Raw genomic sequence first — 23,508 nt, forward strand, 5'->3', positions numbered from 1 at the left:
CAAATAAAACCCCCTCCAAAAAAAGGGGAGGGGGGTAATGTCAATCCCGGAGAAGCAGGAGTCCAGGAATGGAGGGCTGGCCTGGGGGCTCCTTGGGGCCTCTCCCTGTTCTGTGAGTTCCCAAGAGTAGCTCCTCTCCCCCTCCTCCATCCTATCATTGCATTTACAAAGCTGAATTAGGTCGCATTCCCACCTCCTCTTAGGTAGCCGTTAGTACTGCAGACCGAGAGAGGGTGTCTTTTTAATGATACCGAGTTGGATCACACACTGCATGTCTAAGCAGGCAAGGTCGAAAACCAATTTTCCAGTTCACTGGGAAATACCACCAATGGGTGGGGGCCTGGCAGCCCCTCTGAGCCTCTGCGGCCAGCCCTCAGGAGGATACTGGAGCTCTGGGCCCTGGGAAGACAGGATCCGCAAGGCTCCAAGGGCCCCCGAGGCCTGGAGGAGGGCGGATGCTGTCTCCCCCCGGATGGGGTGGGCGGTGGCTGGGGCAGGAGAGAACGGAAGCCAGGTGAGCACTCACTGCCCGCTGCTGTTCTGCCTCCCAGGTGCAGCAGGCGTTGCCAGCGCCGCCCCGGATCGCGCCTCTCCCGCCACACCAGAAGACAGGGCGGGAGCGTGTTACACATCTCTGATATCTGACATCTGTTCCCCGCCTCGGGAGGATTCCACGTACTTCACTGGCATCCTGCAGAAGGACGACGGCCGTGTCACTGCTTCTGAGAGCCCTGAGGACTTGGCCAGCCCCGGGCCCTCCTTACCCGATGTGCCTGCAACGGAGCCTCGCGGCCTGTTTAGCTCTGATTCGGGCATAGAGATGACTCCGGCAGAGTCGGCAGAAGTGAACAAGATCTTGGCAGACCCCCTGGACCAGATGAAAGCCGAGGCCTACAAGTACATTGACATAACCAGGCCCGAGGAGCCGACGTGTCGGGAGCAGCCGTCCCCGGAGTTGCCACACAAAGACTGGGATCTTAAGGATCAGGACACTGGTGTCTCGCCCAGACCTGAAGGGGCCCGTGAGCCCGACACGCCAGCTCCCGTGGAGGGAAAGATCCTCAAGGACCACTTATTTGAAGCGTCCACGTTTGCTCCCTACGTGGATGACCTCTCTGAAGAACCGCACCGCGCCGCTGTGGTCAGCGCACCTGTCAAGATCACGCTCACGGAGGTGGAGGCTGCGCCCCGAGTCCAGAGCCCCGAGAAGCAAGACGTATGTCTGAAGCCGAGTCCCGACACAGTCCCCACGGTCACCGTGTCAGAGCCTGAGGATGACAGCCCCGGGTCTGTCACCCCGCCATCTTCCGGAACAGGTAGGAGCACTGGGCAAACCCAGCTTAGGGGGCTCTGAACTCCTAGGGCATGTATTAGGCAATGAGGATTCGCATTCAAAATAACTTTAACTTTAGCATAGGTGAATGAACCAGCAGCTGCTTTCCGGTCCTGCGCTATTTTACCAGGATTGAGATCTGGTCCCGTCAGATACTCTATGTGAAATGTTTCTTCATTCTATGGGGAAGCCCAGGATGACACCCCAGGAACATGGAAGTCGCCCTGTGGCCCCTGGGGTTCAGGGCAGAGGGAGGAGCCGCCCACTCTAGGTTGGCCCTCCCCCATCTCCCCAGCCCAGGTGGTCCAGGTGTGCTGCAGGTGTTCTGGGGAGAGCACCCAGGATGTTCTCCGATGGGCCACCTTGGCCAGGCCAGTTAACATTGCTGGTCCCAGCTCTGAGCCTGCAAAATGAGGTGGGAGGGAGGGAGTGGCCCTCAGGGTGTTCTGGCCCGAACCTGTGAAGTGAGAACAAAACCTAAACAAAGGGCACTCCTCCCCTCCCCCTTCCATTTCAGCACTGCCTTCTCTCTCTCTCTCTCTTTGGCTGATTGAAGTTCTTGCTACAATTTTATTTTCAAAACTAAAAAATGGGGGGGGGGCTTCAAAAAGTTCACAGAAAGTGGAATTAACACATACATTTATTCTGGTGCAAGAAATCTTGAAATCCGTGCCTAACTTATTCACAGGGTGTGTTTTCCCTCAACTTTTTGAGGATCCTTTGAGTACTGAGTGAAAGTAAAGATGTTGAGAATTCTCCAGGCTATGAGCTTTTTCAGCTTGAACGTTCTCCTAAAGGCAGGATGTGCAACCACACGGGGACACATTCTGTCATGCACACAAAGGGGCTCTCATCTGCCCGGAGCCCCCCACCCCGCCACTGCCTCCCCGGGCCGCACCACGCACAGCTCTCTCTGACATCACCCACCACCCTCTCTCCAGCCTTTGCATCACTCCCTCTCCTGAATACCCATGAGGCATCGGGATGCAGAGAACAGTGAGAGGTCTGGTGGCTGCCGTTCCATCTGGACCCAAGAGGGCCCCGACCAGCATCTTAGGGGAAAGGGCCCCCCCTAACTCACAAATGGATCCAGCGCCTCACGCGGAAGAGCCATTGCTCTAAACCCAGTGCTGAGCACAAGTCCAAGTTTAAGAACAGCAGTGGGCCGGCGCCACGGCTCACTAGGCTAATCCTCCGCCTAGCGGCGCCGGCACACCGGGTTCTAGTCCCGGTCGGGGCGCCGGATTCTGTCCTGGTTGCCCCTCTTCCAGGCCAGCCCTCTGCTGTGGCCAGGGAGTGCAGTGGAGGATGGCCCAGGTGCTTGGGCCCTGCACCCCATGGGAGACCAGGAAAAGCACCTGACTCCTGGCTCCTGCCATCGGATCAGCGCGGTGCGCCGGCCGCAGCGCGCCGGCCGCGGCGGCCATTGGAGGGTGAACCAACGGCAAAGGAAGACCTTTCTCTCTGTCTCTCTCTCTCACTGTCCACTCTGCCTGTCAAAAAAAAAAAAAAAAAAAAAAAAAAAAGAACAGCAGTGGTCCCCCATGCTGTTTCCCTAAGGATGGAGCATTAATTTCTCCCCTTGCCTAACAAGGCACTCAATCAGAAAGCTCCAAGTATCTTCAAGAGCCACTGCACCAAATTCCTGGCCTTCAGATTTCCTCATTCACTCAGCAGATACTTCCCACACATCTTCTTCTGGTTAGGTGTGCCGTGAGGCCCTGGTGATGGACGGGTCCCTGCCCTCCCTTGGGACAAATGACCAAATAAACAGCCCGACCCCAGCACGATTCATGTCTTGAGAAACAGGAGCACAGAGTCCTAAAGTCAAAAGTGACCCTCCAGGTGAACTGAGACCCGAGGGGACTGCCCAACGAACAATAGGAAATAGGCAGGTGAGGGGGAGGGTGGCCTATGAGTCTCAGGAGGTAGAGGGACATGCAGGTGCAAGGCACAGTGACCTCCACACAAGAGGTTCATGGAGATTTGGGTAGTGATGACAAATAAGGAAACTCAGGCGCCGAGTGCATTAGGCGAGACTTGTCCCTGCTTGCAGCATGAGGTGGGGACATAGCTGTGTCTCCAAGACTCCGTGTCCTCTCTGTGGCAATGCACAGTGAAACCCTTCCTGTAAGCTCTATAATCTGCTACGCTTCACAGAGCTCCAGAGCTGGTTGATGGTCAGCCCAGACCAGTCAATCTTCAAGAAGAGTCAAGTGCCCGGGCACATGTATTCCATGTCTAAGGCACATCCCTCAGCTAAACACCACAGTCTACAAGGACAGGCTCCATTCCATTCATTATTAGAGGATTTCCTTATTTATTTTTTTTTTCCATTAGCCCTGACTCATGGGGGCCTGGAACAACAAAGACAAAGACAGGTCTGACTCACTTGACCTTGGGTTGCCCATTTGACAGCATTTTTCTGCAGTTGCACCAAAAATTCAAAGAAATGTTTGTTCAAGAAAGAGAAAGTTGCCTGACACAGCGCTCTCCCACGTTGAGCTCCTCTGTCCACATGCATCCCACATTGGCACACAGCAAAAACACAGAACTGAGGACAAAGAAAACATTCTAAGCAAAAGGAGCTCAGTGAGGCATTGCCTAATAAATAAGAAATGAGAAATAAGAAATGAGAAATAATTCAAGAGAAATTCTAATATGGCATCATTTTGTCCGTAGTTCCTGATGTGTAAGCCCCGAGTCTACCATACGTCTTTCAATTCCAAGAGGTTATTCCATTTTGTGACCTTTTCCAACTTACTTAAATATGTTCTTCCTATTAATACAGCCTGAGGTGGAGAGGCAATAATGCTTGCAAGTGTAAGTGCTGCAAATTTCTTTTCAGCAAAAATCATTATGAAAAAAAAGTGATGCATTTTAGGAAAACGTAGAATGCCCTCATGCTCCAGACCATTGACAGATCAGCACACCTTGTGTAGACACAAACACCAAGAGGCATCTTATGACCAGTCAAAAAAAAAAAAAAAAAAAACCACAGCAATCAGGAGGTTATGGCCAAGCCCCTCTTGCTCCCCTTAATGGAAATAAGCAAAAAGCAAAAATAAATAAATAAATAAGTAAATAACTAGATTTAACTCTTTCAAGACTATGGTTACTATTTCCTTGTGTTGAATGACTGTCCTACCCATTGTGAAAATCCATTCTGTTATCCAAAAAAAAAAAAAAACTTAATTCACTGACTTCACCTGCGGACCCGTGCTAGGCACCAGGGACACTGCAGTAATTCAGACGCTGAAGGGCGCTGTCCTGATGGAGATGGCCTGCTGGTCGGAGGAGACAGACAATAAGAAACCAACACACAGTAAATAGTGTGATTTCACTAAGTGTGAGTGCTTCTGTAGAATGCTGGAGTGTTGGGTGTGAGGGGCCAGACCAGAGAACAGTGAGGAGGAGTCCACCCTTGAGAAAGGGGCTCAGAGAGATCTTGGGTACAAGGACAGCAGATCCCTAGGCTGAAGGCCGTGCGCTTTGGGGACTGAAAGAAGGCCAATGGCTCAGAGGAGCGAGGGAGAAGTGCTGCACAGAGCACAGCTGGGGAGGTAGGCAGGGCTCAGAGCTTGCATAAGGATTCTGAATTTTGTTCCATCGCAGTGGGAGACCACTGGAGGACCTGGAGCTGGAAAGTGACATTGTTCATGCTTTCATTCATCCGTTCATTTAACAGACACATATCAGTCATCTGCTCCTGGCCAGGCATTGTTCTATTACCCTGAAGGGGCACAGGAGGGAATCACAGAAAAATCCCTGCCTACATGCAGCTTATATCCTACCCATGGGGTCTTCACAGTGTTCATGGGAAATGCGTGTTATAGAAAAAAAATGCATGGATTAAAAATATTTTGCACCAAAATAAATTTATCTTTTAATTCCATGTTTCTTGAGCTTCTTGAAGAATGCTCATACAAACATGTAGATAGATACGTGATACAAGGTAGTTATAATGATTATGCAGATAAACAAAGCCAGGTAATATATAAAGGAGTGGTAAGGGTGGTGGTGTGTCAGGTAAGCAAAGGCTTCTCCGAGCTGACTGCTTAGAGCAGAGCTCTGAATAGAGGGAGGGAGCAAGCCAGGTGGACAGCCAGGGAACAGGTGCCGGGCTGAGGAGATGGCCAGTGCACGGGCCCGGGGCAGGGGAAGCCTTGTGTACTCAGGGAACAACTTCATGGAGAAGACCCAGGAACTTGGGGGAGACCTAAATGCAGCATCGTTCACCCTAGGACTCCAGCATCTGTGACTAAAGAGCCCCCGTTCACCTTTCCTCTTCTCCCCCTCAGTTATAGCATTCGACTTAACAAAGCAGCACCAGACTGCCGCCCCAGAGTGGGGTGGTTCTAGCCTCAGTCGTCAAGCCATCTGATTAGTTTAATTGACTATGTCCATGTAATAACTAATATTTTAGCTAAGGGTCAATAAAGCTTTGTATGAAGGGAAGAAAACTTATATTTTGTTCCCAAAATTTCCATGATTCCTCCTAGCATTTTGTTAATTGTTGTCAGCTTTTAGTTACCGTTAGGAATGCAGGACAATGTATGTCTACACAAGCTGCCAAGTCCGTTCTAACTTATAAGGATGGATTGTTACCATGGCAGCAGCTTCACTTGCCTAAGAGGGACCTCATCCGGCCCTTTTCTCTCACAAACCACAGCCGCCTGATAACCTTACTCCTTTTTTTTAAAGATTTATTTATTTGAAAGTCAGAGTGACACAGAGAGAGAAGGAGAGGCAGAGAGAGAGGTCTTCCATCTGCTGGTTCACTCCCCGACTGGCCGCAACAGCTGGTGCTGCATGGATCTGAAGCCAGGAACCAGGAGCTTCATCTGGGTCTTCCATGTGGGTGCAGGGGCCCAAGGACTTGGGCCATCTTCTACTGCTTTCCCAGGCCATAGCAGAGAGCTGGATCAGAAGTGGAGCAGCCAGGACTTGAACCAGCACCCATATGGGATGCTGGCACTGCAGGTGGTGGCTTTATCCACTATGCCACAGCACCAGCCCCATCCTTACTCTTGAGTAAATAAAATCAGATCATGGAGCCTTCTTTCCTGAATGCTTTAACTCAGTGGTTCTCAACTGGAGATAGAGTTGTAAGATAAAATACAAATATTTCATTGGATACAATTATGCTAAAATACATATTCATTGTTTAGCCGAGATTCAAATTTAACTGGGTGTCCTGTGTTTTTATTTGCTAAATCTGCCAACTCTTCCTGGAGGTGATGGTGGGATCACACGTGGGTGGGTTGCCCTGCGATGTGGGTCTCCCAAGAATGTTCCAGTGCAGAAGTGTGGTCAGGGTGAGCAGTTCGAATGGTTACACAGAGGCTTCCTGCATGAGAAAAGTGCAAGGATGGTGCCACAGGAATGGAACGAACATGCAACAGAAGAATTTTCTTTGTGTGTCCCGTCAAACCAGCTCATTGTTCTGACTCCCTTCACTTTGAGAATGAAATCCCTGTTCATTTACTTTGTCTAGGCTCACCGTTTCTGAGCGATCTTAAACACTCCTCTGTGTCTCATTCACCATATGACTTAGAACCCAAGCCTGTGATTTCTCTCCTCAATGTCTTGAATTTTCCTTTCCTTTCCACCCTGTGGCCACCACAGCTCATTAAGTTGTCATGATTCTTCCCTCAGCTGTTGCAGTCTCCTCTTCACGGGTCATCCTCTTTCTACTACTTTCCCTCCTAAGTTCATCCTAATACTTCCAGAATGCACCAACATCTACCTAACAAGGTACTGACTTTTAAACGAGTTTCCAGGGCCTTTCCGAGACCAGGGGCCCACTCGCCTTGCCGGCCACCTCACCCTGTATCACCCCCATAATATTCCAGTTGGACCTTGATTGTGCCATTCTTGGAACGCATTTCTTCCTTTTTCACCTCCATACCTGTTCTCGTGGAGTCCACTCTTGGACTGTGCCTGCCTTTGAAGGCTCTATTTGTATTCCAAGACCAATTAAAATACAACTTTCTGCCGGCGCCACGGTGCACTTGGCTAATCCTTCGCCTGCAGCGTCAGCACACTGGTTCTAGTCCTAGTCGGGGCGCCAGATTCTGTCCCGGTTGCCCCTCTTCCAGGCCAGCTCTCTGCTGTGGCCCAGGAGGGCAGTGGAGGATAGCCCAGGTCCTTGGGCCCTGCACCCGCATGGGAGACCAGGAGGAAGCACCTGGCTCCTGGCTTCAGATCTGCACAGCGCTGGCCACAGCACGCTGGCCGTAGTGGCCACTTGGGGGGTGAACCAACTGAAAAAGGAAGACCTTTCTCTCTGTCTCTCTCTCTCACTGTCTAATTCTGTCTGTCCAAAAAAAGAAAAAAAATACAACCTTCTCAGTGACCTCCTCTGAGTTCTTCTGGAACTTTGTAGGACACTTTGTACTTAACCCATTGTGTCTTGGCTATTTTCCTGTTGTCTGGAAGAGAGAAAGCAGGAGTGGATGAGGCGGAGCAGAGTGAGCGAGACCCAAGCGCTGAGCTCTCTTGGTGCAAGGGAAGAGTGATGTGTCCTCCAGGGAGGCCCCTGAGGTCAGGAAAGCCTGCAGGGGAACCTGGAGAGGGCAGTGGCCCAGAAGCCAACGAGGTGGACAGCGTGTCCAGAGAACCCAATGAGGGAAATTTTCAGCAAACTGAAGCAAACGGGAATCTAGATAAAATGATGTATTCACTTGGATTCAGATAAATCCTCGAATCATGTTTGTAAAAAGAGCTTCCTCCTGGTGGCAAACAACCAGAAACCAGAGGGCTCCCCGCTCTATGTAAATCAGCCCATCTGATCCCAGGACAGGGCAGAGAAAGAACAGATAGACGGGGAGAAGAGGGAAATCCAGGGTAGTGACCCTGAACAGGTCTCTTAGCCTTTTGCCACTAGACTTCCAGCTCCCTAAGCAGAGTACCTGGCACCCAGCAGATACTCAACAATGGAGCTGTGAGGATGGGGCCACTGAGTGTACCCTTCCGTGCCCCAGCCCACAGATCAGAAGTGGGCTGCTGTAACTTTACACTCTGTGCCTCTTGAAATCATAGCAAGGAAATATGTGTACAACCTCTTAAGGAACCTGCTAGAAAAACAGAGTTTGAAATCACACAATAAAATTTGAAAAGCATAAAGCATGAAGATATAATGAAGTGGTGGTTTTCAGTTACTGAGAATAAGTAGGTATACTATCTCTGCTGAAAACCCTCCAACGGCTTCTCCTTTCACCCAGAGTTAAAGCCCCATGAGGGCCGGCGCCGCGGCTCACTAGGCTAATCCTCCGCCTTGCGGCACCGGCACACCAGGTTCTAGTCCCAGTCGGGGCGCCGGATTCTGTCCCGGTTGCCCCTCTTCCAGGCCAGCTCTCTGCTGTGGCCAGGGAGTGCAGTGGAGGATGGCCCAAGTGCTTGGGCCCTGCACCCCATGGGAGACCAGGAGAAGCACCTGGCTCCTGCCATCGGATCAGCGCAGTGCGCCGGCTGCAGTGGCCATTGGAGGGTGAACCAACAGCAAAGGAAGACCTTTCTCTCTGTCTCTCTCTCTCACTGTCCACTCTGCCTGTCAAAAAAAAAAAAAGCCCCATGAGACAGATCCTCCATGATCTGACCCCCACTCCCGACATGGCACTGGCTTTTTTATTTTTTTATTTTTATTTTTTTACAGGCAGAGTGGACAGTGAGAGAGAGAGAGACAGAGAGAAAGGTCTTCCTTTGCTGTTGGTTCACCCTCCAATGGCCGCCGCGGCCAGTGCGCTGCAGCCGGTGCACCGCACTGATCCGATGGTAGGAGCCAGGTACTTATCCTGGTCTCCCATGGGGTGCAGGGCCCAAATACTTGGGCCATCCTCCACTGCGCTCCCTGGCCACAGCAGAGAGCTGACCTGGAAGAGGGGCAACCGGGACAGAATCCGGCGCCCCAACCGGGACTAGAACCCGGTGTGCCAGCGCCGCTAGGCGGAGGATTAGCCTAGTGAGCCGCGGCGCCAGCTGGCACTGGCTTCTTCTATTGTGCCCCCCCTATTCACCTCACCCAGACTTATGTTTCCTTCTGATGCTTGGAAATCAGTGCAGCTCCCACCCCCGGCCGCTGCCCTGGGTTGTCTCCTGCCCAGCATACTTGTCCTCTGGGTGTCTTCCTGAGTGACACTCATGTGTTAAAAACACTTCACTTTCTCACGGAGGCCTGTCTTGACTCCATTACTTAAAATTGCAAACTCAGGAGCAGACATTTAGCCTAGCAGTTAAAAACACTCAAGTCTGATGCCTGCCTCGCTGCTTATGATTCCAGCTTCCAGCTAATGCCGAGCCTGGGAGGCAGGGGTGATGGCTCATGTAATTGGACTCCTGTCACCACGTGGGAGACTTGGATTGTATTCCCAACTGTTGTGGGTATTGGAGGTGTGAACCAGCTGATAGGAGCTCTCTCTCTTCTGTCTCTCAAATAGTAAATTTTTTTTGAATTTTTATTTAATGAATGCATTTAATCATAGATACAACTTTAGGAATATAGTGGTTCTTTCCCCCTTACCGCCCCCGCTCCCCTGCTCTCATCCCTCTCCCTCTCCCATCTCCTTCATTATGCTTCATTTTTAGTATGACTATATACAAAGGACCAACTTTATGTAATCATAGACTTCAACAATTTGCATCCACACAACATACAGAGTACAGTTTGGGGAGAAAATTTACAGTTGATTCTCATATTACAATTCATAAGGGACAGAAGTCCTGCCTGGGGAGCAAGTGCACAGTGACTACTGTTGTTCCTTTAACAATTAATACTCTTTTTATGACGTCAGTGATCATCTGAGGCTCTTGCCATGGGCTGCCAAGGCTATGGAAGCTTTTTGTGACCACAGACTCTATTGGTATAGATGTTCTTGCCTCCTTTCAGAGAAGAGTGTATCCTTCTTTAATGACCCTTTCTTTCCTCTGAGATCGCAAAGAGATCCTCTGTGTAGGATATTTTTTGTCAGTCTTGGCTTTCCTTGCCTGAAATGCTCTCACAGGCCTTTCAGCCCTACCAGGAAGCCTTAAGGGTTGATTCTGAGGTCAAAGTGTTATTTACAGCGGATGTCATTCTAGGAGTCAGACTCACCCCTACCCAATCCCAGCACCCCTTACTCTGCTCCACTTTGATCCATAACACTTAACTTCTAACATACTATATCATATATGAAAATTATATATTTTATTTATATACTATATATTTCATATGTACTATATATAATTCTAACATACTATATATATGAAAAAGTATATGGAAAATGAAGTCAAAAGATAAGCTTATTTTGGTACAAAAGTTTTGAACCTCATGCCTGCTTCTTCATTATATGTATGTTGTTTATGCATTGTGTTCCCCTTAGACAAGAATATAAGCGGGGACTTTTTCTCTCTCATTCACTAATATATCACAGGTGCCTATGAGTGGGCTTAACACACAGTAGGTTCCAGATAATAGATGAATGAATGACAAACGGGTGAAGAATGGAGTCAGTTCTGTTTTCTAAAGAATTAGAATAACTGAACTGTTATGGGGGGGGGGGCTCCCACCATTTCAAAGCAACAGATGACCCACTCCTCCCGCCTCCCCAAATCCCCACAGCGACCTCCAAGCTTGCAGGAAAGACAGCTGGTTCTTGCTCGCCAAGGGACCAGACACCACTGTGTAATTCCTTCCTTGCGAGTGGAGGCCCTGCTGGGTGGCAGGGGAGACCTCCCTGGTAACCCTGTTGCCATGGTGACAGCAGGTCCTCCTCCAGGGCGGGGAGGCTCAGCAAGATTGCAGGTGCATCCTTGAGACCATCTGCACAAGCACCAGGCGCAGGGAGGGCACTGGTTCAGGGAGCTGGGTTGGCTCTGGGGTTTTATTCTTCACAAGAGAGGTGAGGAGAGTGGGGGAAAGCTGGCAGTAGGCTGCCACGTTTGCGAGCCCTGTGGGATTGTGCAGTGGCACCGCCCCTCTGGTGCAGTTGGCAAAACAAAAACAAAAACAAACAAAAAACACCTCTTAGTTGTTCTTCCCACCACAGACTGTAAGAATATCAGTCCTTCCCGGAAGTGTAAAGTGCTGAAGTCAGGTGGTATCCAGGACTCCAAATGACCTGTCTTGATAATTAGAAAAGAGAACGTGACCAGCCAAGGGCAAGGCCTGATGGGTGACTCTGGGACTTGTGGATGCTGGGGGGCCCAATGAAAGAGTTGTGAACATCAGATGATCTGATGAAATCTGAGAAATCGGGAAATGAATCGGAAACGCAAAGGGAAAAACCGGCCCAGCTTCTGGGGCTAAGACATCGCTGGGCTTCATCTTCGTTAAGCAGCTAGCTTCAGATAGATAGGTATGTAAAACACACGCAGGTGGCCTGTGTCTCCAGCCGCGCGCTCTTAACAGCCTATTTCTGTGCTAATGAGCTATGTGTTTCTCAAGCCAAGGAGAAAACATGCCGCTAATGGAATTGTGTTTTCTTTCTCCACTCCCTGTCCATCTGTCCGTCCGCGTGTGTGCCTCCTGGACTCATCTTGGTCGCTCTGTTGGGACGCCAGAACCATCTGCTGCGGAATCCCAGGGGAAGGGCAGCCTCTCCGAGGATGAGCTCATCACGGCTATCAAGGAGGCCAAGGGGTTATCCTACGAAACCGCCGAGAGCCCCCGGCCGCCGGCCCACGTGGCCGACCGGCCCGAGGCCAAGGCCAGAGCCGGGCTGCCCACCATCCCCAGCCCCCTGGACCACGAGGCCAGCAGCGCCGAGTCCGGGGACTCGGAGATCGAGCTGGTATCCGAGGACCCGATGGCCGCCGAGGACGCACTTCCCTCGGGCTACGCGAGCTTCGGCCACGTGGGCGGCCCTCCGCCGTCGCCCGCCTCGCCGTCCATCCAGTACAGCATTCTGCGCGAGGAGCGCGAGGCCGAGCTGGACAGCGAGCTCATCATCGAGTCGTGCGACGCCTCCTCCGCCTCCGAGGAGAGCCCCAAGCGCGAGCAGGACTCGCCCCCGGCGCGGCCGAGCGCCCTGGACGCCATCCGCGAAGAGGAGCGCGCGCCCAGCCGGCGGGGCCTGGCCGAGCCGGAGCCCTTCCCGGAGCCGCCCTCGGCCGCTCCGCAAGCCGGCTCCGAGCTGCCCGCTGGAGACGGCGCCCCGGCGGCGCCCGAGGGGCCCGCGGCGCAGCGCACACCTGCGGAGGCGGCGAGCTCGTCCCCGGGTCCCGCGGCGGCGAAAGGCCCTGGATTGTGGGGTCCTGGCGACGCGCCCCCACTGCTCTTTCTCGATAAGCAGAAAGGTAAAAGTCCCGACATCTCCGGTTGCAGCGGGTTGATTGGGGGCGTGTTCTCCACCTGCGCGTGGCACACTGCCGGCCAATGATTCCAAGGGGGTGGGAGGAGCTGCGGGCACCCGGAGCCGCTGCTGGGACCAGGGTGGCCGAAGCGCGGTTCCTAGCGCGCAGGGCGGGCGCGCAGAGCCTCTGTGGGAGTGAGCGGCTTTGTGCACGCTCCCAGGCCTCCGGGAGGGACTAAGTGCCCCCTGCTTCCGTTCAGGACCGGGTTTCCCTGCTTGAAAGGGATGCTGTGACTACTGTTGTCCAGGCTCCTTTCCAGTTTCTCACCTGGGCAGTCCCACTGGGCAGTCCGGGGCCGCCATTAGTTAGCAGGCTCTATTTGGCAAGCCAGACCTGTCTTCTAAAATGGGCCGCGGGAGCCTCAGTCCCGTCCTTTTGCTTCTATCCAAGGAGAAAGAGATTCGGACCTTGTTCAAGATTTTGTGTTCCAGGTAGACGGGAAAGGCAGGAACCAAAGTGGATTCTACGGTTTCCCCTGTCCCTAAGCAAGTGCGAGTGGTTAATTTTTAAAGTCCTGTATGACTGAGAAGGGTTTTGACTTGGGAGGTCTTCAGATGTTACACGCTCTTCAAAAATCGTCCACCACACCTGACTGCAATTGTATTATGGAAACCAGGAAAGAAATCCAAGAGTCACAGGAAGCTACGAGGCCCCCGTGCCTAGAGCTTTGTGAAAGGCGTGACTTGGGTGAAGACAGAAGCCACGCCCCGCACGCAGGACAGCACACCCGGGTGGGACTTTAATCCAGAACCTAGAAGCACAGTTCTATTCAGGGTCACCTCCCCCGCACCCACGCTACTTCTTGCTTCTTTAGAAGTATCTTGCCTTTTGGGAGTGTGTGTTCTAAAGGGTGTTCCCCCTTTTCCTGCCTCTGTGCCTCCTTCAATGATGTCGGTAGCAGGTCGAGTGCTCCCTATAAAGACAGAGCACGCAGTCTCTCTGGTCAGAGACTGGAAGCCAGCCTCTCCATTCCTTGAAATGAACACAGTGGGATGGGGGAACCTAGAGGAATGAAATCAAATGATAATAACCCTGCTTCCTGCTTGCTGGTGGCTCAGACACGTGGCATCCTGTGGGGGTGGATATAATTGACTCTTGATTTCCCAGATAACTCTCCCGAGAGTTTAAAGTGTATTTAGTGTGTGTGCTAGGGAGGATATGTGAAGACAGGTTTAACTGAGAATGCGTACTTGTTAGGTGAATATTGACACTGACATGGTGTGTTTTGTCACCACTCTGACAGCGCTGGGGAGGGACCTCGTAGCTTGTGCGGAGCCCCAGGAACCAGCAGTAAGTAAACAACCTCAGTCCCCAGGGGCCCGCAGGGGTCCAGCTGGAGTCACACTGGGTGTGTGCTTGTGTCGCTGTCCTGGGACCTGCAGGCATCTCCATGTTCTCCCCTACAGGTGTTCCAGGAGCAGCCGCCATGTGCACAGTGCTGTTGGAATAGGCTTGGTCTCCCAAGTCAGCAGGTGTGAGAGCCACGGAGGAAAGGGAATTCCGCAGGCCCATTTCCCTCCCTGGGGAGCTCTGAGAGACAGGTGCAGCAGCTGCGCCCGGCTCACTGGAATCTGATGCAGAGCTGAAGGGTTGGGAAGCCGTGAATGCAAGGGCTTCTGGCTGTCTTTCATGCCCAGTTCCACGTCGCCAGGATGCGTGCGAGTTCCCCCATAGGGCAGCCCAGTGTAGAAGTGAGGGAAGAGAGAGCTGCAGTCTTTCAAAGGACGAAAGCATGCTGGGGGGAGTAACCTCTGCTCCCCCTTGCTCTGTGGGCTCCTTTGAAACCCTGTCTCCCGCTGAGACGTGCTGCTCAGGGGCACTATCTCTGAAGAGCATCTGAAAGGCTGTTCTGGGGCAGCCCAGTGCTGGGGGCCTCGGGCAGTGACTCAGTGCCTCCTGCAGGTCAGTGGAGCGCTGAGATTCCGTGCGGTCTCACTGCTCCATCTCTGCAGGTGAGAAAGCATCGGTGCCGCGGCCTCCTCCGGGCTGTTCTTAATCACCATCAGTGGACAGTAGCTGTGCACTCCCGCCACGTGTGACTGCCTCCTGCAGGGAGATCCTGTTAGCTCTGGAGGCGTCCTGCACTTGACCAGTGAAGCCTCTGAAAGCGCAGACTTATGCCCCCACGAGGATGCCCATCCCCCTGGCGGGGGTGCTATTGAGCTCATGGGGGGCTGAACGTCAGAAAGACCTAGGAATATTTAGAATGAGAGCTGATGACATCATAGGCTCAGGGGGCACCAGGCTTACAGGTGCCAGTGCCCTAACAAGGTCTGTTTTTGCTGCTTTCTTGCTGTTTAGAGACCTCTGCCATTGTTGTTGTTGTGGTGGGGGTGGAGGTGGGGGGTGGGGGGGTATTGGTGTTGGTGGTGATGGTGGTGATGGAGGAGGAGGAGGAGGAGGAGGAAACTACATGCAGTTCGGTTTCCTCCCGAACACCCCCAAGCTCCTGTCTGTTAAGGTGGTTTTTTTTTTTTTTTTTTTTTTTTTTTTTTTTTTTTTTTTTTTTTTTGACAGGCAGAGTGGACAGTGAGAGAAAGAGACAGAGAGAAAGGTCTTCCTTTGCCGTTGGTTCACCCTCCAATGGCCGCCGCGGCCTGCGCTTTGCAGCCGGAGCACCGCGCTGATCTGATGGCAGGAGCCAGGTGCTTCTCCTGGTCTCCCATGGGGTGCAGGGCCCAAGCACTTGGGCCATCCTCCACTGCACTCCCTGGCCACGGCAGAGAGCTGGCCTGGAAGAGGGGCAACCGGGACAGAATCCGGCGCCCCGACTGGGACTAGAACCTGGTGTGCCGGCGCCGCAAGGCAGAGGATTAGCCTAGTGAGCCGTGGCGCTGGCCTTGTTAGGGTTTTCAACCACGACCAAGAACGACAACCAAGATCACGCTGAGCAAATAAAGAGTTGGTTTTTTTTTTTAAAAGATTTATTTTTATTTTATTTGAAAGAGTTACAGTGAGAGGTAGAGCCAGAGAGAGAGGACTTCCATCTGCTGGTTCACTCCCCAGATGGCCAAACCGGCCAGAGCTGCGCCAATCTGAAGCCAGGAGCTTCCTCCGGTTCTCCCATGCAGGTGCAGGGGCCCAAGGACTTGGGCCATCTTCTACTGCTATCCCAGGCCACAGCAGAGAGCTGGATCGGAAGAGGAGCAGCCAGGACTAGAACCAGCGCCCATATAGGCTTTGGGCACTTCAGGCCAGGGCGTTAACCCATTGAGCCACAGCGCCGGCCCCTTTTTTTTTTTTTTTGACAGGCAGAGTTAGACAGTGGGAGAGAGAGACAGAGAGAAAGGTCCCCCTTTTTCCGTTGGTTCACCCCCCAAGTGGCTGCTACAGCCAGCGCATTGTGGCCGGCGCACTGCGCAGATCTGAAGGCAGGAGCCAGGTGCTTCTCCTGGTCTCCCATGGGGTGCAGGGCCCAAGCACTTGGGCCATCCTCCACTGCCCTCCCGGGCTACAGCAGAGAGCTGGCCTGGAAGAGGAGCAACCGGGACAGAATCCGGCGCCCTGACCAGGGCCAGAACCCGGGTCAGGCCGCAGGCGGAGGATTAGCCTATTGAGCCGCGGCGCCAGCCACAAAGTAAGAGTTTTATTAGGGCAAAGAACTGGCAGGAGCAGCCTCAGAGGGAGAGAAGCTCGGGGCTTGTGTGTAATGCTGGGGTTTTATAGGGAACCTGTGTCAAGGGAGGAGGGAGGTAGTGGGAGATGAGTTGGAGCGGTTGATCAAAGGGATGTGGGATGTGGGCTGGAGCACCTGGAGAGGATACCAGATACTGAGAGACAGGGGGTTCCCAGACACAGAGAGTCTCCAGGGCTGCCTCATTTATAACTGGGCAGTGATAGGGACCAGGAGGCACAGGTGATTTCTCTGATTTGCAGCTGGGACAAATTGGGGGAACGATGAGGCTCTGCTGGTGCTCGGCACCTCTGTGTTTTTGTTTTCCTGACGCCAGGAAAGAGTGGGGGAGACGTCTCAGACCCGAGTGCATTCAGGACTCACTGTCTCAGACCTGAGTGCATTCAGGACTCACTGTCGCCCTGTGTTCCAGCTCCCCACACCTTCTGGGTCAGATTACTCTGAAAATTACACTCTGAAGGAGTTGATACATTTTCATTTCCACAACATTCGTCCTAGCTTAAGGAACATCCGAGTGAAAAGACAATACAAAACTCAGCAGAACACTACTATGCGACGTGGCGTGTCAAGATGAGTGTGTGGTCCTTACCAAAGCCGTTTCCCCATGGAAACGTTCTCCTGGGAGTGTGCCTCAGAGTCCATAAACAGTGCTCTCTGCTCTCGTGTCCCTTCCCTGCGTTCCAGTACTTTAGGAACTTCAAAGAGTTCATAGGAAATGGAATTCAAAGATAAGTTAAGAGGTGGGGCTTTGGCTCAGCAGTGAAGCCACTGTTTGTTTTGCCCAAATCCCACACTGGATTGCTGGGGTTCAGCTTCCAGCTATGCCCTTGCTTCCTGCTAATTCATACTCTGGGAGGCGGCAGGTGATGGCTCAAGTGGTTGGATCACTGCCACCCATGTGGGAGATCCAGACTGAGTTCCCAGCTCCTAGCTTTGGCCTGGCACAGCCCCAGATGTTGCAGGCATTTGGAGAGTGAACCAATGGATGGGAGATACCTCTCTATCTACCTATCCATCCCTTTCAAATATAAGAAATAAAACATTATTAAAAAGAAAAATTTATTTTGGTGCAACAAATTTTGAAATCTATGCATTTAGGAAGTCTTCAAAAAATTCATGATAAGTGCATATTATGAAAAAACTATACATGGATTTCAAAAAATTTCTGCACCAAAATAAACGTCGTTTAGCTTCATTTTCCATGGGCGTTTCTAAATTCTCTTGTGCGGTGTTTGGATGAACCCGGTGGATACCATGTGGGAGGCTCTTAGACCGGGGGAATCTCAGGCGGATCTACGATGCACTGAAGCAGAATTTGCATTTTCACGAGGTCCTCTCCTGGTTCCAATCACGTGAAAGCTTGAACAGCAGTTATAGGCCATGAGCCTTCAGCTGTCACATTCTCTCCCAGAAGCATTCTTTTTCTAAAAAGAAAAGATTTATTTATTTCTTTGAAAGTCAGAGTTACAGAGAGAGGAGAAGCAGAGAGAAGAGAGGTCTTCCATCTGCTGATTCACTCCCCAGTTGGCGGCAGTGGCTGGAGCTGCGCCCATCCGAAGCTGTGCCCATCCGAAGCCAGGAGCCAGGATCTTTTCCTGGGTCTCCCATGTGGGTGCAGGGGCCCAAGGACTTGGGCCATCTTCTACTGCTTTCCCAGGCCATAGCAGAGAGCTGGTTCAGAAGTGGAGCAGCCAGGTCTCTAACCAGTGCCCATATGGGATGCTGGCACTGGAGACGGCAGCTTTACCTGCTACGCCACAACGGTGGCCCCTCCCAGAGGCATTCTGCCAGAGGTCACCAAGGACTCTTCTTGTCTCATCTTTCTTATCTCCTCTGGTTATTTGATGTTATACTGCTGAGCAATCCCTAAAACATCCCTAAGAGAGTAATGTATGAGGATGCTTGAAAAAGTTTTTGAAAAATAGAATGAAGAGATAAGTTTATTTGGAGGCAAAAAAAACTTTGAAATTCTCTATACAAAGGTTTTCCCAAAATTTCATGGAAAATGTGTTATGAAACAAAACTGGGTGGGTTTAAAAAATTGTACTTATATGTGTACGTTTTATTTTATTGTTTTAAAGATTTTTATTTATTTATTTGAGAGGTAGAATCACGGACAGACAGAGGGAGAGACAGAGAAAGGTCTTGCCTCCTTTTCAGTTCCTGTCTTGCCTCCTGAGTTCTGTTCTTACCTTTCTTCCTCCCTCATTTCCTAGCTGTATTGGCTGTTGTCACCCACAGTGGCAGACTTTCAGCCACGGCACTTTTTTTTTTTTTTTTTTTTTTGACAGGCAGAGTGGACAGTGAGAGAGAGAGAGACAGAGAGAAAGGTCTTCCTTTTTCGTTGGTTCACCCTCCAATGGCTGCCGCAGCCAGCGCACTGCGCTGATCCGATGGCAGGAGCCAGGTGCTTCTCCTGGTCTCCCATGGGGTGCAGGGCCCAAGTACCTGGGCCATCCTCCACTGCACTCCCAGGCCACAGCAGAGAGCTGGCCTGGGAGAGGGGCAACTGGGACTAGAACCCGGTGTGCTGGCGCCGCAGGCAGAGGTTTAGCCTAGTGAGCCGTGGCGCCGGCCTAAGCCACGGCACTTTCCAGATCTGTCACTTTGTAGAAGTCCTCTCCTGAGCTCCAAGTCTGTTTATTGGACATCCTGTAGCCTTCCCAGGTGCGGTAGGACCTGCGACTTGTCCAAATCTGCTTTCTCTGTGTCCCATTCCTGAACAAATGAAGTGATGTCATTCGAGTGTCACTTTGCTGTGAACACTCATGACCCTAGCTCTCAGAATCAAAACACATTTGAGTACTCTAATAATAGCTGTTAATGTTTTAAATGGCCATATCCATTAAGTACTATTGAGAATTTATGCCACAGAAATGCAACAGCAAATAGTATAAATATACTTATACAGACACATATCAGTAGGGCTGGGTGTTTAGCACAGTGGTTAAGATGCTACTTTGGGGGCCAACACTGTGGCATAGCGGGTAAAGCCTACAGTGTCACTGTCCTGAATGGGCACCAGTTCGAGTCCCGGCTGCTCCACTTCCAATCCAGCTCTCTGCTGTGGCCTGGGAAAGCAGTGAAAGATGTCCCAAGTGCTTGGGCCCCTGCACTCACACGGGAGACCTGGAAGAAGCTCCTGGCTTCGTATCAGCCCAGCTCCAGCCATTGCAGACATTTGAGGAGTGAACCAGTGGGTGGAAGACATCTCTCTCTCTCTCTCTCTCTCTCTCTCTCTCTCTCTGTCTGTAACTCTGCCTTTCAAATAAATAAATCATTTTTTTTTAAGATGCTGCTTGGGATACTTATATCCCATGTTGGAGTGCCTGGATTCCAGTTGTGCTCTGCTCCTGATGCCAGCTTTCTGTTCACACACACCCCAGTGGGCAGCAGTGGTGGCTCAGGTAGTTGGTCCTTGCTACCCTTGTGGAGATCTGGATTGAGTTCCTGGCTCCTGGCTTCCACCTAGCCCAGATCTATCTTTATCTCTCTGCCATTCAAATAAATAAAATAGATAAGTTTAACAACAAACATCTACATATTTTTCCTATAGCATTGTTAATAATAATGAAAAAATTGGAAACCACACTCCATCAACATGGAGTTGAGTAAATTGTTTTCATCCTTCTGATGTAGTACAAGGGTGCTTCAAAAATTTCATGGAAAATGGAATAAGATATCTTTACTTTGGTGCAAAAGAAAAAGATTTTTAAAAGGCAGAGCAACAGAGAAACAGGTGGAGACAAAGAGGAAGATCTCTTCCATCCCCTGGTTCACACCACAGATGGCTCTGATAGCCAGGTCTGGGTCAGGCCAAAGCCAGAAGCCTGGAACTCCATCCAGGTTTTCTAAATAGTTGGCAAGGACCCAAGGACTTGGGCCATCTTCTGCTGCATTCCTGGGAGCATTAGCAGGATGCTGGATTGGAAACAGGGCGCCTGGGACTTGACCCAGCATTCCAATATGGGATGCAGGCTTCTGAAGCAGTGGCTTAACTCACTGTGTCACCAGGCAGGTCTCTAGGGCAAAGAAATTTGAAATCCGGCCGGCGCCGCGGCTCACTAGGCTAATCCTCCGCCTTGCGGCGCCGGCACACCGGGTTCTAGTCCCAGTCGGGGCGCCGGATTCTGTCCTGGTTGCCCCTCTTCCAGGCCAGCTCTCTGCTGTGGCCAGGGAGTGCAGTGGAGGATGGCCCAAGTGCTTGGGCCCTGCACCCCATGGGAGACCAGGAGAAGCACCTGGCTCCTGCCATCGGATCAGCGTGATGCGCCGGCCACAGCACGCCAGCCGTGGCGGCCATTGGAGGGTGAACCAACGGCAAAGGAAGACCTTTCTCTCTGTCTCTTTCTCTCACTGTCCACTCTGCCTGTCAAAAAAAAAAAAAAAAAAAAAAAACAAAAACAGAAATTTGAAATCCATGCATATACAGGATCTTCAAAAATTTAATGGACTATTCATTTTATGCAAAATCTATGCAGGGATTTCAAATTATTTGCACTAAAAATATGTATCTTTACTTCCATTTTCTACAAACTCTGTGAAGTGATTTAAAAGAATTAAGTCTGGAGACAAAACTCCATAGCCTGGGACAAAGTTAAGGTGCTCAGTGCAGCCCTGAGTATAAACCCTTCTTGAAGTAGCATTTGGTTATAAAACGATCATCCAAATGATCCAGAGTGTTCTTAGTATTGGAAAAATTATTATAAAACTAAAATTACAAAGTGAAAATTCTCTCTGTGGAACCCTCAAGCATGCGTGCAGTGACCCACTTTGGGGACTGTTGCTTTAAGCCAGTGGCTAAATGTTGCCTGGAGTGCTTGTCAGAAAATCAGGTTCCTGCCTTAGCCGGACCCTGAACCCCCCCCCCCATGCGGATGGGTGGGAGCGTAAAGCTACACTGTAACAAGCACACAGAAGCTTGAGGGTTTCTGTGTCAGCAGATGAGCTAAGCAGGTCAGAGCTGCGTGAAAATCACCTTGATGAGCATGCCCCCGGCTTAGCCTGTTTTTTAATTAAGGAAACTGAGGGGGAGTCCGCTGTTTCTGTATCTCCGGGTTAGAGAGGTGTCAGCTCTGTCCTGTGCTGAGGGTCACGGGGCTCTCCAGCCTCCTCACCGGGCACCTCTGGAGGTCGCAGCCCCTGTGGGCGGGGAAAAGCCCGAGTCTTCCTTGGGGGAGGGACTCGCAGGAAGGCTGTCAGGTAGAGGTCTTCTCCGGTTATTACTTTTCACTGTTTCTGTCCTCAAATGTTTAGGAACCAAAAATGTGCCACCACTTACTTTTTCTCCTGTCATTCTAAAAAAAAAATTGTTATATGCTAGTCCTATATTTATTTGCTTCTATGATTCTGAGTTGATAAATTAGTTGATAAAGATTCTTGATGGCCAGCACCATGGCTCACTAGGCTAATCCTCCGCCTGCGGCGCCAGCACCCTGGGTTCTAGTCCCGGTCGGGGCGCCAGATTCTGTCCCGGTTGCTCCTCTTCCAGTCCAGCTCGGGAGTGCAGTGGGAGTGCAGTGGAGGATGGCCCAAGTGCTTGGGCCCTACACCCGCATAGGAGACCAGGAGAAGCACCTGGCTGCTGGCTTCGGATCAGCGTAGTGTGCCCGCCACAGCAGCCATTGGGGGGTGAACCAACAGAAAAGGAAAATCTTTCTCTCTGTCTCTCTCTCTCACTGTCCACTCTGCCTGTCAAAAAAAAAAAAAAAAAAAAAAAAAGATAAGTTTGTGTTGGTGTTAAAGCAGTCACAAGGTTGCATGTTATTCTGTTTTTAAAAATGATGGCTTTGGGCCGGCGCCATGGCTCAGTAGGCTAATCCTCCACCTTGCGGCGCCGGCACACCGGGTTCTAGTCCTGGTCGAGGCACCGGATTCTGTCTCGGTTGCCCCTCTTCCAGGCCAGCTCTCTGCTGTGGCCGGGGAGAGCAGTGGAGGATGGCCCAAGTGCTTGGGTCCTGCACCCCATGGGAGACCAGGAGAAGCACCTGGCTCCTGCCTTCGGATCAGTGCGGCGCTGGTCGCAGCACGCCAGCCGCGGCAACCATTGGAGGGTGAACCAACGGCAAAGGAAGACCTTTCTCTCTGTCTCTCTCTCTCACTGTCCACTCTGCCTGTAAAAAAAAAAAAAAAAAAAAAGATGGGTTTGGACAGTCAGCCTTGGATAGAGTTGTTCCAAGTAATGGTGACTTTTAGCACCTAGTATTTCCAGGAGTGGATATTCTTGACCCTTCACCTCCAGGGTGCATATGATGATCTGAAACAGTTGTTATACCTCTAATATTTTAATGCCAACTGCCTAGTAAACTTGATCTGGTCACTGAGTGGGGTGCAGATTATCTGCTAAGATGGATTCCAGTCAACCTTGAACTTGCCTGTAGAGGGAGTTCACAGCTGGCAAATATTTCGGTGTGCCCAAGAAATAATGACCATCCCTAGATAGTGTTTCTGACTCCCTGTCCAGGCCCCTTATGCCTCACAGAAATCATCATCCCTTCCAATAATGAAACTTAGAGGATATGATTCATGGACTGTGAGTTCTACGGGATACTCTCTCTCTTTCAAATGCTATCTTCAGCTGCCTCAGAAGTTTGGGTGGAACATTCATGCACGTGGTCTCAGGACTTCCAGGTCCTTTCTGCCTGATCCTATGCACACTTCACTAATACAAGCTGCAAACATTTCACTCGAAGCCGTGCCAGCCCCACCAGAGGCCAGGCCTTCCTCCTTCACGCAGGTCAGTATGGCAACTATGAAGAAACTTCAGAAAAGTTCATGTCAAAGAATTACAGGATGAGTTTATTTTTGATGCAAAAAAATTTGAAATCTCTGGATATGGGGGTTCATTAAAAAGTTCTTGGAAAATGCATATTATGAAAGAACTATGCATGCATTTCTAAATTTTCTGGCAACAAAATAGACTTATCTTTGAATTCCACTTCCCACGAACTTTTTGTAGTACATACCTGACACTAGCAAGGTAGTGGCAGCCAAGACAGACATGAATCCACCTTCATGGGGTTTGCACATAGGTGGGGAAGGGGCAGGTATTGAAACGGAAGCCAGCAGAGTGCTGTGTGAGGGGATACCCTGGAGGTGGGTGGTTCCTGGTTAGACACTAAGGTGTTCGAAGACCATTCATTGTGAGAATGAATGGGAGGGTGGAGGGGAGATCACGTTAAGTATGTGCTGACCAGCCCTCCCTGGAGGA

The 23,508-nt window shown here is 51.1% G+C and overlaps 1 protein-coding gene across 2 annotated transcripts in view; it reads left to right on the plus strand.

The window, feature by feature from the left end:
- The window catches only part of RTN1 (reticulon 1), a 268,680-nt gene that overhangs the window by 139,357 nt on the left and 105,815 nt on the right, over positions 1 to 23,508 (plus strand). For both annotated transcript variants that reach the window (XM_051826389.3, XM_089322615.1), the window contains exons 2-3: positions 552 to 1,316; positions 11,873 to 12,607. In XM_051826389.3, the coding sequence (XP_051682349.3) occupies positions 552 to 1,316; positions 11,873 to 12,607 (1,500 nt within the window). The remainder of the gene's footprint in view (positions 1 to 551; positions 1,317 to 11,872; positions 12,608 to 23,508) is intronic.

This window comes from Oryctolagus cuniculus, chromosome 20 (genome assembly GCF_051225735.1).
Source record: "Oryctolagus cuniculus isolate XC-2025 breed Fujian yellow rabbit chromosome 20, ASM5122573v1, whole genome shotgun sequence".
Classification (NCBI taxonomy): Eukaryota; Metazoa; Chordata; class Mammalia; order Lagomorpha; family Leporidae; genus Oryctolagus; species Oryctolagus cuniculus.